Source organism: Anneissia japonica, unplaced genomic scaffold (genome assembly GCF_011630105.1).
Source record: "Anneissia japonica isolate Jap-2015-1 unplaced genomic scaffold, ASM1163010v1 scaffold9290_len831353_cov190, whole genome shotgun sequence".
Lineage (NCBI taxonomy): Eukaryota > Metazoa > Echinodermata > Crinoidea > Comatulida > Comatulidae > Anneissia > Anneissia japonica.
In genome coordinates, this window is record NW_022745682.1 from 660,384 (window position 1) to 677,028 (window position 16,645).

Sequence of the window (16,645 nt, forward strand, 5' to 3'; positions counted from 1 at the left end):
GAATTAAATATATTATAATCACTTCGATTGGAATATAACATTATTACAGGCTTCTATATCTTACAAACACTCTTCCAAATATATTCACATGACACCAACAAATTACGAAACTTTTTAGAGCAAGGTGCTGTCGAATTTTACAACACAGGAAATGACGTCGGTTATATTTATATACTGTAGGCCTAGCCTATTTCATGTACATCCGGCAAAAATCAATAAATGTGATTTTAATCCTCAAAATGTTATATCTTATTATCTTACATGTCTATATTCTTTCAACAAACGGGTTACTTTTTCTATTAATAAGATAAACATTAGCAGTAATAATGCAATATTAATAAACATAAAGCCTACAAGAATTACTACTTGCATTATTTTTTAGATTATTGCAGAGAACTAGAAAAACGTTTAAAAAATGAAATTTACACTATATATTAATTAATTTCATTTCCAGAATTTTTGCAGGAAGCTTGATGAGTGACACAATTTTTGGCTATCTATGAATAATTGGTAAGTTCTGTTGCCCTTCACGATTGAGTCCGGACATTCTTTCCTGATAGTTGTGGCTTCTTTGTCTATATCACTGCAAAAGAAAAATATTGAGAAAAGATAAGGAAACAGAGAACGAATTATAACGGAGTATTATCAAATCATAATTAATATATAAATAAAAACAGAGGCAGAGCCAGTAGGTTTGAAATAGAGGGGGCCCACGGGGAGGGACTTTGCCAGATGAATTGTTCCCTCCACCTCAGCCCCACCATGGTTGGGACTGAGGTAAGAAACTTTTCGATTATGGCACCTCTAGATGGCAAGAAATGACACTCTCAGATTTTAAATTTGAATGTAATTTTCCTTATTTCTCCAATTTTTTACCATTCTAAAATATTTGGGGTGGGGGAGGGGAAGGCCAGCTGCCACCCCCCCCCCCCCGGGAGCAACCCAATCTGAACATTATCGTATTCAGTTATCGCAATGGACAATGCTGCTGATACAACATAATAGTAGGCCTACTTCACAATTCTTATCATATCTGCATTATCATATTAAATATTAATTATTTATAGTATCATCATACCACATAATGTTGTGAGGATTATCAAATACATGGCATTGGGTAGGACAAGTAGATCGCAATAACACAAAAATATTATGTTAGCATTCCGATTGTCATTTGTAAAATAAATTTATAAAAAAAAGTGTACTATTCGATAGAAATGAATATATAGATTCATATTAATTGCAATATTCAAACAATAAACATAATACTATAACTATCTTCATACAAACATTTTTCATGATATAATATTTGTTGACTGATTGATTGAATTTATTCGATGCTCAACATGGATAAGCAAGATAACAAATTAATTGAGATCAAGAAAAGTAAAAATTACCGTAATGAGTATCAGGAACGCCCATTAGGCCGGATTCCAACATATTTCCAATGAGGTCCAATTTAAATATACACTGTCTATCTTGAGCTGAAAGATTAATTTTTAAAAAAATTTAAAAATTTAATTCCATAACTGAATATATATTACTTAAAGTAAGTTACAAACTTATAATTAAATATATGAATGACAAAATAGTTTTCCTGTCAACAGACAGTTAAAATTATACCAGTGATATGTTCTTATTTATACATAGACTCTTACATTGGCTGGTTGTGTCGATTTAAGGATTTTGTAGTAAAATGTTCGTAAAATCAGGAAAATATGAGAAAAATGTCGATAGGGGATCCAACAATTCTGATCGAGGTCCTGGAATAAAATCCCTGGGTGAGGTTCATGGGGAGAAATCTTACGGTACAGGATTACCCATGTGACTTTTGACCACAACTGCATTGGCTATCAAAATATATTTGTTTGGATCGGCAAATTAATGTCGTGGAGTCGGACGAGGGAGTTGATGTTAGTTTATAAGTTATGGTAACTCGGACTACATGAGCAAGGCTAGTTGCGTTTCAAGTTAAAAATAATACAGCAACATGTGCTACTGGGGACCAGGCCCAGGATTTATCAATCTCAGCTTAGCAAATGTCTTAAGTCAAAAAAGTTAAGATGTCCCTAAAGCCAATATCTTAAGCTGATTATCAAACCATCTTAGCAAAATCTTAGCTTAAAATTTCTTAGATGGCGCATGCGTACAGTTGAATTTTTAATTTTAAGCATGAGCTAAGCTATATTGATAAATCTGACTTAAGCAAAAAAAAAATGACTTAAGACAATTTTAAGCCGATTTCTAGTTTGATAAATCTGGCCGTAGCATACCAACTTATGCGGATTATATAAGGACAGGCTGAGGTTATTTAATTTATTCCCTTTGGAGGTCAGAAGAAATCTTAGCCGTGTTGTACTTTTTGCTAAATATTTCTTCTCTAATTGCCCTACAAGTGTGGCTTAGGCCTATCCTTTTTCCCATAGATCCCTCTAATCAAGGACTGTTAGGATTACATTATTTTCAAAAATCGTTTTTCCTTAAAGCAGCTAATTTGTCGAAAACTCTTCCTCCTAGCGCCATTTTCTGTTAAATTGTCTGCCACCTTATCTTTTATTGAAAACTGGAAGCCCTCTTGCTAACATTGTTTTCAAATTCAGGCTTTATTGTATTGCTTTTACTTTCATGTATGAATTACATTTTATCATATGATCAGTGTACCACCTTTGGGGTTGGGCCTTGGCTATGTCTTGCTTTCAGGCACGATCCAAGTAATTTCATCCTTTGCATATTATTCATCTATATGTTGAATTAGTAATAAATAAATAAATATCCGTGCACGCATGACCACATAGAGAGAGTGAGAGAGAGACGCTCAGCCATGTACTCCTCATGTCTGGTGTTTAAAATGCATCTGTATTTCAAATGTATTGAAAATGCAAATATATTTCACATTTCGACTTTCTTTTGGGGGGTCGCCATGAACGTTTCCTCTTAAACGGATACCGGCACTATGAATTATTATTATTATTATTATTATTATTATTATTATTATTATTATTATTATTATTATTATTATTATCATTCTTATTATTATTCTTATTATTATTATTATTATTATTAGGCCTATTATTATTATTATTATTATTATTATTATTTTTATTATTATTATTAGGCCTATTATTATTATCATTATCATTACAGTCCTATATAAAATGCTCAACTGCTCTGTATATTCGAAAAGGGGAAGTGTGCAAATTGTATTCATATTACAATTTAAGTCCATCTAGAGCATGGACCATTGAGGTGACATAATCATAAATCCATATGTGATAGTCCCCCCCCCCGGATCCCCTCTATTTCGAATCCGTGACTACAGTAGTAGCTTTATTTGATATCAACATCATGGAAGTAAACATCCACATTCATGAAGACATTAATATCAATATTGATAAAGACGGTGTCATTTGGCCTACCTGATCAATTTCGCTGTTCTTTAAAAATAATATAGAAAATATTTTTGTCGGGCTTTAACAAATTTCGATTATTCAGGATTAAAAGCTGTGTACCAGATAATTACTTTATAGGCTCTTGGTAATAAGTTGCATATATTGTCAATGAAAAAAAGAGATACGAATCTACAATGTAAATAACGGAAGTTAACAAGCCCCATGCTGTAATTACTGTAAATAACTTTTTTTAGCCAGTTTCAGGTCTTCGGTGGTTTTAGCGAGTCACTTGGAATGTATGTTGTTGAATAGAATGCAGCATGTCAGTGCATGCTTCTGTAGAGGAAATTGTCCAATGCCTTAAATGCGGCTGCCTAGCAAAATTAGTCAAAATAATAACCATAGAATGATGACATAATTCCCATTTAACTAGTGAATTAACGATGCAAAATGTTCAATACTGTACTTACATTTGTTATACAAGTCTCGTTCGCAGTCCATTGAGTAATGTTTATATGTAAAACGCCACCTGGAGTGGTATGAAAAACAGTTCATTACAGTATTCTCTTTCTAATGCGCCATTCCTTTATGAGATGAGGGTATTAAATGAGGGTGATAATGATAACAATAATAATAATAATAATAATAATAATAATAATAATGATGATAATGGTAATGGTAATGGTGGTAATAATAATAATAATAATAATAATAATAATAATAATAATAATAATAATAATAATAATAATAATAATAATAATAATAATAACAATAACAACAACAATTTTTGGCCCCACTCACTTTTCGACCAGAATGTAATTTCATAAGTAAAGAAGATGCCTGTAAGTTGTTGAAATAAACTGCAGAAAAGACCCAGGTTTTAACGAAAGAGCGTTGTACAACCTAAGTAGAGTTACTGTACATCTTATTATAGCAAGATTCCGGTATCTCTGCCCACTAACATCTGAATTATCTGTAATACACGACTCGAGTGTGCAGTGCCTTTATTATAATTTGAGAAGTATGAGAAAAAGTATAATACTGGTTTTCGGCACACGAAGTAGGTAAATTAAAGTAAATACATCAAAAACAATCAAGTTTTATTTTCTATGGTACAATACAGAAGTTAATTAGACCTCTATTATTGCCGGAAATTGCAGATAAACAATCATGGTGATGTGATGATGATGGATTTTACTATAGGCATGTAAGAGTGTCATTCTGGCCATCTTGAGATTTTATTCCTCAACCAAGATGGGACTGAGGTGGGTGTGGACTTACGGCTTTGAAGTAAGTAAAGTAAAGTCAAATACACCAAAGACAATGTTTTTAAGTTTTATTTTATATGGTACATCACGCATATTAATTAATTAATTACATCTAATGGTTGCGGAAAATCAATGATAAAAGATCATGAGAAATTCGTTGGCGCTTCATTTTTACTGTAATGGTGATGTGATGATGACGAATTTTACTATATATAAGTATCATTTCCGGCCATCTAGAGGTACTATTTATTTCCCAAAATGTTCGCACCTCAGCCCCAACTATGGTGGGGCTGAGATGGGTGTGGACTCACATAATTTGAAGTGATACACTAAAGTACAAAGACGGCGTCTTATTTTCTATGGTCTCATCACACATACTAATGATCTCTGTGGTTGCCTGATGATAAAAGTATATGAGAAATTTGTTGGCGCTTCATTTTGACTATAATGGTGATGCGATGATGAATTTTGTTATAGAGTGTCATTTTCAGCCATCTAGAGGTACCATTTCCTCAAATTTTCGCACCTCAGCCCAACCAGGTGGGCTGTGGTGAGTATGACTCTCCCCCATCCCGCTCTTATAATGGCCGGACCACTTGCAAAATGTTCCGACGGCTATGATCTTTAATGTAACATAACTGCTGTAACCCAAATCATGAATAATAGATCCAAGCGATCGACAGGATATAATAAACAACACAAATTTGAAAGCAATAAACCAAGATTTAATTAACATGTTCTGCTGTATCACACAGTCATCTTCAGTAAGTAAAACAAAAGAAATAAAATCTTAACAAATGTGCTACGTCAGCTTATATAGTGCCAGTAGTACACGTATGCTTATCGATACAGATGTTTCACTAATGTTTATTCATAAATATGCCACATCAGCACATATACTGCTCCCATTGGTTTACGTATGCTTAGTGATGCAAGTGTATTGAGAGGAAAGCACGTTAATAAATATTCATACTTTTGTGGACTCTTCTGGACAACTAAATTTGTATATTATATTATATCTAAGGTCGCTTGGTATTTGGTCCTTCTTGTTAAAAAGTTCCTTTTTCCGTGCTAAATGCAATATATATATATATATATATATATATATATATATATATAGCTGTTAATCGATAGATAAGATAAGATAAACTTTATTGGTCTATTCATATATAAAAATAGATAAACAGAAATGTTTCTTGAATCTGGTATAAACAATTAGAAAACCAAACTAATCATAAAAAAGACACAGACACCAAACAAACATCAAATTACAAAAAGCAAAGCGATAAAACATATATATTTAGGGCTATAATTGAAATCATTGAAATTAAATGTTGATAAACAAAATTGTAACGCTACTATTCATTACGTATTAAAATATTATAGATAAATTAAAATTATAGTTATTATTATAAAAGAAATTTCATTTACAACAAATTGAGTTGAATTTCAAAAAAAAAAAAAGAAAATATCAAATTGCAGTTCAAAAATATTAAATTAAAAATATTCAATTAAATATATTAAAATTGCACATAAATACTATATTACTCTTACAATTACATACATACATACACACACACACACATAAATACACCAGGTAACTATTATTATTATTATTATTATTACATAGAATATTCGAGTAAATCAATAATCAATTATTATTATAAGCTACAAAAATAAAATTACAAAAGTTACAAAAACAATTCATTTCACATAAATAAATAAATATCGAGTAATTTTATTCTTTAGTTGTCTTAGAGACGGGCCCCATGGTAATTTGAAATAAAATGCCTTGTCTGATTGTTTGTTTGTCGTGTTATATAAGTATGTAATTTAAAAGCCTAAAAGATAACCCAAAAAACATAACGTACTGGTATTCATATCAATGTCTATCGTTTTTTCTTAACACTTCTCCAATAATGATGTTGGAATTATTCCCATGGGTGGGGAATTTCCTGACATGAATAAGTAACGCTGAGTATGAAATGGGACGACTATTTGATTTGCAATGGCTTTAATAACTCTTGGGGGTAGGCCTATATATACCATCGTAGCCAGGACTTTTACTACAGAATTGTTTAAAAAGAGAATTGCCCTCACCTCCACTTGCAGAAAACTCTTCCGCTTGGAGGTAATTCGCCACCTTATCGGGAGATTCCCAGTGCCTGTCAGGAATTCTCCTCTTTCTCCAGGGAGAAATTTTCCACCCATTGCTGAAATTACCCACTCCGATCCTACAGCGGAAAATTACCAGTCTTACCGGGAGGTGTGTTTTCCTGTGATTATATCCCTCTGCCTCAGAAATTGTATGACATACGCTTCTGTGTTGTTTTGGTCATTGTCGTCAGTGGTGTCGAGAGGGGGGGGGTCAGGGGAGGGGTCACTGCCCCGGGACCCGGGTCTACTGGGGGCCCGGACCAAGATGAAAAATTTTCGTGGTAAGAACAAAATCTCCATAGGGCCCGAGCCCAAGCCAGGATGAAAACTTTTGTTGTCAGAACATACTCTACATTATGGTTTTATGGGCGTCTTTCTCAGTTTTTCTGTATTTTTATTACTAGATGAATAATCCCCCAGGGGAATAGTCCATCCAATGCTCTCCCATTCCAAACCAGATGCCCCCCCCCCCCCAACTTCAAACTAGAGCTTTAACTAGTCCTAGTTGAGCTCCTTAAATTGTATCGACATGATTTGACTACGGCCATACAGTTGAAGTGGAGCATACGGAACATAAGTAAAGAGAGAAGATCACCAGTAGATACCGCGAAAAGTAGGTGGGGACTTATTATTTGGATAAACTATGTGAAATAAAAAAAAACGGATAGGCCTAGCACTTTATTGACTTTATTATCAAAGTTTATATTAGACAAGCTTTTCCTATGTTAACCTCATCAAGTAGTTTCGAATTTGTGAAAGAATAAAAATCTTCTAGTGAGATCATCTCCAAAAAATCACCTCAACCCGGATTCGAACCTGGCTGTCTATGCAACTTGACCACCTCGGCCAAAGGCAATCGATTACTACACTGGTAAAATTTTGCCCAGAGGGTAGGCCTATTACATAGTCACACCTCAGGGTACGTGTAAGAGCAAAAGCATTTTACCGTGTTTTTTGTTGTTTTTTGTTTTTAAATAAAATGCCCATTTGACAGTTTACCTCAGCCTCAATTTGTTCTTATTTTGTTCTTATTTTATAAGCAATTTCAACCCTGGTGTTCTTATAAATTTGTATTCCATTAGGCCTACCGGTAACAAATTTATTGAATATTTTAGTGCTACGTATGGCAACGTGGTAATACAATAATTCCTCCATCATTCAATAACCTTTATAATACATACTGTAATTAATTTGATACCAACGTAATTTCCTAATTAATGTTTTGTTATAGATTCCGGCTAAAGTCAGCGACGTAAAATACTATATCACACAGTCACTTAGGGAGAATTGAATATGAATTAACCTTTATAATACATACTGTAATTAATTTGATACCAGCGTAATTTCCTAATTAGGGTCTAATGTTTTGTTATAGATTCCGGCTTAAATCAGCGACGTAAAATACTATATCACACAGTCACTTAGGGAGAATTGAATATGAATTTGGCCCAAGTAACATCAATTATTTTGATTTTTACACACAATGGTAAGTTTATTAATTAATTATTAATTCAGATTCTGTGATATCTCTCTTGTAGGCCTGTCAGGAAATAATAAGCCAAAATCGGTCCGGCATCTATTTAGTAGTTATAACCTGTATTTTTTAGCGTTGTTCAAATTTGTTTTTAACCAAATGATAGATATCTCATCTCATATTATATAATATGTTTTCATTCGTTGTGTGTGCAATTGAGTTTATCCACAAAAATTAGTGTTATTTTCGCTCTTCGCGAACATGTAAACTCTTAAGTCGGTTTTCTACTAGGCGAATTTATTCGCGCGAATCAAAGCGTTGGTTCGCTTCATACTTAGGCTGATTGTTAAATAATATTATATTTCTTAATTTCTAAAATAGGAACTTTTTCGTTGGGTTTAAAACCAGTAATTCTTTAAACAACATTAGAAATAAATGATATAGGTATATTAGGATAAATTTACCTCCATAAACCCATTTGAATTGAAACAACTGAAAATCAGAGACTACAGTATTTCGGTTACGAATTTCAAAACACGGCCTCATTCTCTATTCGTTTGAAAAATAATTAGTCGCGTATGGTTTTCTTTTTAATAAAAAATAATTTACCTTTTTTTCTCAGGTCTTATATCAACCTCGTTAGAATGTGTGCTAAAGCAGGAGATATCGATGAACAATAACTCCACTGACTGTTTTAGACAGTGCAAGTTTCCGGCTAGGCCTAGAGTGTGTGAGTTTGAATTTACCATAAAGTGGGGGTATATACTGGCAGCGCCTTGTGTTGACTGCCCAGATAACAAGTTCCAATGTGGGTTAGCAGAATGTTTTTCTGCTGACGGTTCAAGCCGAGCCATCATTTCGATTAATGACTACTCACCAGGTCCAAGTATACATGTAAGTATGATAATTAGCAGTATATATTTAGTCGGTAGAATGCATATTATTAACTCATAGCTTTTTTATGATTAGTGAGGCGCATGCTCTAAACCTAATCTTAAAGATTGGCAAATTCGAGTTAGAGCGGGAAAAATAAACACTTTTATGATAATGTAATTATACATAGGCCTATGTACGTTAGATCCCCATACACCGACTGTCATAGCTCTAACTAGCCAAAACTCAGGGAAGTTATTACTTGAGAGCAACAGCGCCATTCTATAGAACATGTTAAGACCGTTTCTCCTCGTTAGCCTATAAACACTGGAACGTGTCAAATAATTGAGCCTGGGCCTATGATGTGTGCCGGTGTATGGGGTGCATTGGTCACATGACACTAAAATGACAGATTTGACGTTTTTGGGGACATATTTATTGGCACATGAATAACTCCGTTACCCCTGTAACCCTTCTCAACAATAGTGAAGCTCACATCGATATTCTGGCAATATAATACATACTATTTTCAAAACCCTTACACAAATGAAAAAGAAAGGAATGTAAATGAAAGAAAAGAAGAAACGCAAAAGAAAAGGCAAAGTTAAGAAGGAAAAGGGAAAGAAAATGAAGTGAAAAAAAGTTAAAGAACGGGAAAGGAAAAGGAAAGAAAAAAGAAAAACAATGGAAAAAAAAGAGATATTGAAAGAAACGATATGGGAAAGACAAAAAAATAAAAGAAATGAAAGAATAAAGTATAAACAGAAATGAAACGGAAATGGGCAAGGAAAGGAAAAGCAAATAGAAGAGAAAATTAGAATTATGCAACAGGAAAAATTAAATTATAATTAAAATAAACAAAATTAATAATAATTCAAATAAATAATGTAAATCGTTTAAATAAAGCTCTCGTCATGAATGAAGTGATGGATGGATATGGATGAATGGATCACATGGATGCATGGATGTATGAATGGATGGGAGATGGATGAATGGATGAAATTTTCAAAGTAAGATTTGCCTGTCTTTATAACATATTTCTCTACGACTAGGTCTGCCATGGTGATATTATTCGTGTTAAAGTCAACAATGAACTACAAGGTGGCAATGCATTGACAATTCATTGGCACGGCATACATCAATTTGAAACCAATTGGGCGGATGGTGTTCCAATGATTACACAATGTCCAATACCAAGCGCAACGTCATTTGTATACAAGTTTGTAGCAGATCCGCCTGGCACCCATTGGTGGCGGTCTCACAACGGTGTCCAGAGAGGCGACGGCCTGTACGGAGCCTTGATCGTCAGGGTGCCAACACAGACAGAAATTAACAGCAAAGAATATGACTTCGATCTTCAGGAACATTCGATAATATTTAGCGACTGGACGAGTACATTAGCATTAGACAAGTTTACTTTATTAGCTCAAAATGCTGTCCCTACACACTCGCATACCTTAACGATATTGGCGAATGGAAAGGGCAAAAATAAGGGCATCACTATTGATGTTCCTATTCCTGTATTTAAAGTAGAATGGGGTTATAGATATCGGATGCGAGTGGTCAACGGAGCGATTGGCGAATGTAATATAAAACTTACCATCGAATCCCATCCAATAACGGTTATTGCTACTGACGGCTTCGATGTGGAGCCGGTCCGGGCAGACTCTCTGGTGTTCGCTCCGGGTGAAAGGTAAGATAATCTTAGCGACAGCAGCAGCAGCAGCGGCGGCAGCGACAGCAGCAGTATCATTAGCAATAGAAATAGCAACGGCATGTACCATGAACAATACTAACAATATTTAATTTAAAACAATTGTTTGAGAGACATCCAGATATTGTATTTTTTTTAATAGCTATTAAATTAATAATTCGATAGATAAAGATATTTTCAGAGACATCAATAATGTGATTTTTTTTTAGTAGCGCATTTTAGTAAGTTTATTACAAATGAAGTTAGCGCCTTACACGTTCCCCAGCAGGAAACTGATTAGAATAGAATTTCTATTTCTTATATTTTGTGTAGATCGAACTTATACCTAGTAAAGTCATAAGTGTGTGTAGTTACTGAAAGGTCCACTGATAATTCTCAGATAAGATAGTATAATACATGCTCCAAGTATCGAAATGCACGCCATCGTGTCGGTATTCAATATTGTGTCCAGATTTTTCATATTTTTGCGTAAAATGGGTCAACTTTTAAGAAAATGGGTCCCACCCTGATATTGTCCCGCACTGTTTTAAAATCCTGGAAAATTGTGTACTGTCGGTGATCTGTCAGTGAACTAGCAGTGATCGATGAAACATCTAAGCACACACTGCACTTTTTTACTCTAATTGAATCTTCAAAAAATATACAAATCAAATATAATTTAATTTCTGTCTCACTACAGGTTAGATTTTGTACTAGAGGCGTCAGCAAACCCATCTGTATACTGTATATTTATGTCTACAGCTCCCTACGACCTGTGTCCGGGAAACGGAAGCGCTATTCTAAATTACGGAGGCGTAGATTTAATTAATTTGAATTGTGACGTTGAACCAAAAACAAAACGTTTGTTTTCTACCTTGATGTTTAAGGATGAGGAAGGTGTATTTACATTAAGTGATACACACGCACACTGTAAGGATACGCTGATCTTTATTGAAGAAAATAAATTGAGTAAATTATTATTATTATTATTATTATTATTATTATTATTATTATTATTATTATTATTATTATTATTATTATTATTAAAATACTTATAATGGTCACATTATTAAGAAGACACAACAATAATTGTTACTTAACCAATATCCTGAGGCGCGTGGAACGGAGAGAGTAGAGAAAACAGTAGAACTTATACATACTGTTTGTGGTGCTGAACTAATAATAATAATTCAAATAATAAAACATTAAATAGTTAAACCGTTATTAAATTTTTAATTATTGGTCATGTTGTAACTTCAGCCGTTGTCTTTCAAACCATTTAAATTATCGTAGCAAAAAGTATAAAAACTAACTTGTGTTTTTAATGAAAGTTAATCACTTGTAAATTATAAATGCTTGAAAATGTGTAGTTCAATGGTTTGATTGAATGTGTGTGGAATGGGAATTGAATATATGGCGTAGACCTATGTTTAAGAAAAAAATACAAAGTATAGGCCTATGTAGGCCTAAAAAAAAACAAAGGTTACTTTGTATTTGGTCACGGAGGGCTATATCTGAGGATTTTTCAAATGAAAGATAGTTATATTTAAATGCACGTACTTAGAAGGTTTCTGCCTTATCTATATCTCTAACATAGACGCCGTTGATCCAGACTTATATTTTGTAAGTGAGGTATATTACGTGACACTGGATTTAGACTTTAATATAATGACCGGTAGTGGGGCGAACGCTACGATTGACCATACCACGAATTTCATGATGAATCATGTGGAGTTTATGTTTCCTTCAACCCCATTCGTCTCATCAGAGGCAAGTGACATAGATATATGTGAGCCCACTAGAAACCACACATTTGTGGGAGAATGTATGGAAAAGCGCTGTACATGTACCAATGTCCTTAAGCTAAAAGTTGGACAGGTAAGGATTCATGCAATACCTGTAGTAACATTGCGGTAAAACACTTTATATAAATAACTGGTTAATTTGTACTATAATAAATAATTAATTCAACCTATTATTAGGCCTATATACAATTGCCCGCATATCTGCATTCGCTCTTTATTCGATTAGCATAAAGCAAATGTCGATGGGATCTAGTCCCGATGTTTTGGGAGTGTGTGCCTACTTGTACCCGACCTCTCTTTATTTTATTTTGCGTTTGTATTTTTGAAATTATTTCTACGTCACCGTTAGTGCGATCTTATTCGTTTGTCATGAGTTGGCATATGAAATGCGCTATTAGCACTATATCAAAATTGTGACGTCAGACACTTTAAAAAATACAATGAATTAATTCAGACTGGGATAATCACTGGTCAATGTAGGCATATTATGGCAAAGTTCCTGGATTCTGGACCCGGTGGAGGGTGTTTCTTCTTTCCTTGACAGATTCCTCTTCTGTTTAAATTCCAATTAATATATTCATTTCATTACTCCTTTTGCTTTTTTTTGTTTACACTCGCAGATTCCTGTTCTTTGATGTTCATAATGTATATACAATTATAACATACTGCAATACAGTTTATCTCTATTATATCATGTTTTATATTAAAATGGATCTCTTCGGAGAGCCTGTCTTGTCGTCACAAATGCTTATAAGACGGGCAATGTAAAGTCACCTTAAATTCGCTTCATGCGTTTTGCTATACGTATACACATAATAATGTACATAGGGCCTAGATGCAAATAATACATGTAGTATGTAAGAGTTACCTTTATATGTACTAATACATTATAGGCCTACTTTTTTTTAAAGGTGGTGGAGTTCGTCATAATTGACAGCTTCAATATCTCAGATCATTCTATGCATATACACGGGCATTCGTTCAGAGTTCTAGCTCAAGGGAAAATGTCCAACTTGAGCGCGTATGACATCATCAATTATGATAAGACAGGTACTGTTAATATTTGTAGTAATAGGCCTAAAAATTATTAGGCCTATTAATAGTGGGGGGGGGGGGTGTTTCAATTCCTGTAAATCTCAATGTTATTAATGGTAGTCATAGTCATGTAATAGTAAATGGTCAAATGTTTATTGCTATTTTAATCGATTTTCTGATTTGTTTACTTTACTATGAAAAGGACCCTTAAATATACTGTATAAAACAACAGAGTAGCCCTATACTGTCTGTATCTACAGTTCTTTATTGAAAGTTGGTTGCAGTATCAGGCTACTAATGCCTACTTATTCCGTATCAACAACTGTTATGCAATAACGCTCGATGAATCTAAAGGAAAATCATTGACGGACCTATGATGGCAAACTGCAGGAGGGCAGCGAGCTATAGGCAGAAAATGACGGCAAAAGACCGGATTGGCAGTGGGCTAAATGGAAACTGACCGAGGCCCTTTATAATAATAATAATAAGAAATAATTATGCCCGGAATTAAAAGTAAGAATTCTTATATTTTATATTCCCCATTGTGAAGCCAAAATAATATTTCTTATTTAATTTATGTTCACATTTTTATTTTCAAAAGTTGGTATTACACGGATTTCGTTAAAATCATCGGTTGAAAAAGATACCATAAACGTACCAATGGGTGGTTATTCTATCATCAGATGGAAGGCTGAAAATCCTGGATACTGGTTCTTTCATTCTCAAGTCGAAAACTACGCACTAGTGAGTAAACACATTCTTTATGATACATTAATGTACTCTCCGCGTATAATCTATAAAACCGGGCACTCACTTTAAACCGACGGTTGTCAGTCGACACGACTCTATGGCGACTGAACGTCACAACGCGCGCGCAACGGATCGATTTTAATGACGATCCGTTCAGAGTGTGCCACCAACAAAAGCCGACTCCAACTCCGTTCCCTGAGAGCAGTGAACGACGCGATGCCGTCTGCTGACCGTCGGTGGCAGTCTGAAGTTAAAAACGATTCGTTTACGCGCGTTTGGCGTTGCTTACTGAAGCGCTTCGGTCGACGACCGCCAGGCGCAGTTAGTGCCTGTCTTAAGGCTTACAGGGATCGGAGTTGGATTCGTCGGCTGACGGTCGTAGGACCATCGTACGACGCCGTGAGTGCCTGCCATTATATATCGCGTTAGTGTAATGCGTTTAGAGTTTGTCATACAATTTGTTAAAACCTTAGTGATAAATTGAAACTATGCAATATCTCGCTTTAAAGGGTTAGATTTAATCTTCTACAAATTTAATATAACTTTTAAGTGTCTTTTAAAAAAAATTCAGGAATGAAGCGTTCGATTGCGCAACGACGTTTAAGGTGTAATTAGGCCTACGTCATCTGCGCATGCGACGACGTTGAAGAGTTCTCTTGTCTGAAATTTAGGACGCAAATTGGTCCTAATCTACGTTGTGCAGAGAACGCAAACGATCCCTACAATTTGCGAGATGAGTGAATTTTCATTGGTCAATTGTGTGGTCTATAGATGTGATATACCATCATGCTCATAGGAAAAACGTGTACTTGTCACATTTAAAAAATGATATTGTAAACAGAGAAGTACCTAGGCCTACGTACACAATACATGGTTTGCAGTTAGCGTATTAACTTTGTACAAAATTTGAACATAATATATAAACTGGTAATGTTAAGTTTACTCATTTGTATCATCATCGCCGTCGCCGCCGTTGTCGTCTCTGTCATCATAACCTTTCGAATGATTTTCATTATTTAGTTTAATACCACTTCTTTTTTTCTATTTCACAATTAACAGTTGGGAATGACAATGGTTATTCAAGTCGGTGACGATGACGAAATTCTAGACCCACCAAAAGATTTTCCGTCATGCGGACCTTGGTCACCTGACTAAGATTATTTCAATCGTCCGGTCAAGAATCCTAGCCCGATTCCTGGTATCATGAATGGCGAGTGGTCTGGTGGTAAAGATACCTGCGTTCTAATATCTCGACCCAAATCCTGTAGTAACGTCTATAGACCTTACCCGGGCACACACTGCAACGGTGGTCGTCGTCGGAAGACGCAACTTCCGCAGAGAACGCAACGCGACGAGGCGCACGAAAATGGATCGTTTTAATGACGATCCGTTCAGACAGTATAATCAGCAGATTGCGCGACGTCATTCGCTCACAGAGGCCGGGGCTGGATTTGTCTGGCGACGATCGTTTGACCGTCGTGCGACGCGGTATGTGCCCGGTTTTTATTTACAGCTTCACAGAGCTGGTTGTATTCCTCAAATACGGCATTGTGATTGCCCATGAAGGTACAGTTAAGTCCTGCCATAAAGTTAATAGATAGGCTATACATTATAGACCTAAAAGGCCTACCGTAAAACCTCGAATAGAAGCCCTGAACGTCGGATGGGCTTCTACTTCGAGGCTACGATTTCAGAGTAAATAAGGGGGAGGGGGCTTCTTTTCAAAATGAATGCTGTAAATTTTGGGCATTACTACTATTAAACAATAAATAGTGTCAACTGTAACATCAGTCTGTATCATGAGTGTATAACCGGCATTAAATCACCTAAACTATTGTGTAAACCTAGCGTGTTTTAATATTGGCTTTTGTTTCTTTGAAATTTATGTACGTACTATCTAGAAAAGAAGCCCATGGGCTACTTTTCGAGGCTACTTTTTGGGCTTCTTTTCGCGGCTACTTTTGCAACAAAAAAAAAGGGGGGGGGGCTTCAAATCGAGATGGGCTTCTTCTTGAGATTAAGCCCATTGGGCTTCTATTCGAGGTTTTACGGTATAGGCCTATGTACAAGACTAAATAGCAGTGTTCAATTTAAAAAACACGATGTAATAATGGCTATTAAACGAAAAGTTAATTTTTCAGTTGTACAAAAAATGGTGGGATTCAAACCTGCCAAGGCGAATGTCGCTATCAAGGCGACTG

General features: G+C 34.9%; 1 protein-coding gene and 1 long non-coding RNA gene across 2 annotated transcripts; one reads left to right on the forward strand and one right to left on the reverse strand.

The window, feature by feature from the left end:
* Window positions 1–35: 35 nt before the first annotated feature.
* On the reverse strand, window positions 36–3,976 carry LOC117120001. Its single transcript, XR_004447276.1, has 3 exons — window positions 3,860–3,976; window positions 1,398–1,484; window positions 36–583 (listed from the first exon to the last, which is right to left on the reverse strand). It is a non-coding gene; the product is annotated as an uncharacterized LOC117120001 (long non-coding RNA).
* A 4,249-nt stretch (window positions 3,977–8,225) lies between these two features.
* Window positions 8,226–16,390, forward strand: LOC117119997 (laccase-11-like). Its single transcript, XM_033264982.1, has 8 exons — window positions 8,226–8,300; window positions 8,911–9,182; window positions 10,214–10,854; window positions 11,555–11,784; window positions 12,452–12,732; window positions 13,571–13,709; window positions 14,296–14,438; window positions 15,504–16,390. The coding sequence occupies exons 1-8, from the start codon at window positions 8,252–8,254 to the stop codon at window positions 15,597–15,599; spliced, it is 1,851 nt and encodes a 616-aa protein (XP_033120873.1). The 5' UTR covers window positions 8,226–8,251; the 3' UTR covers window positions 15,600–16,390.
* Window positions 16,391–16,645: the final 255 nt, after the last annotated feature.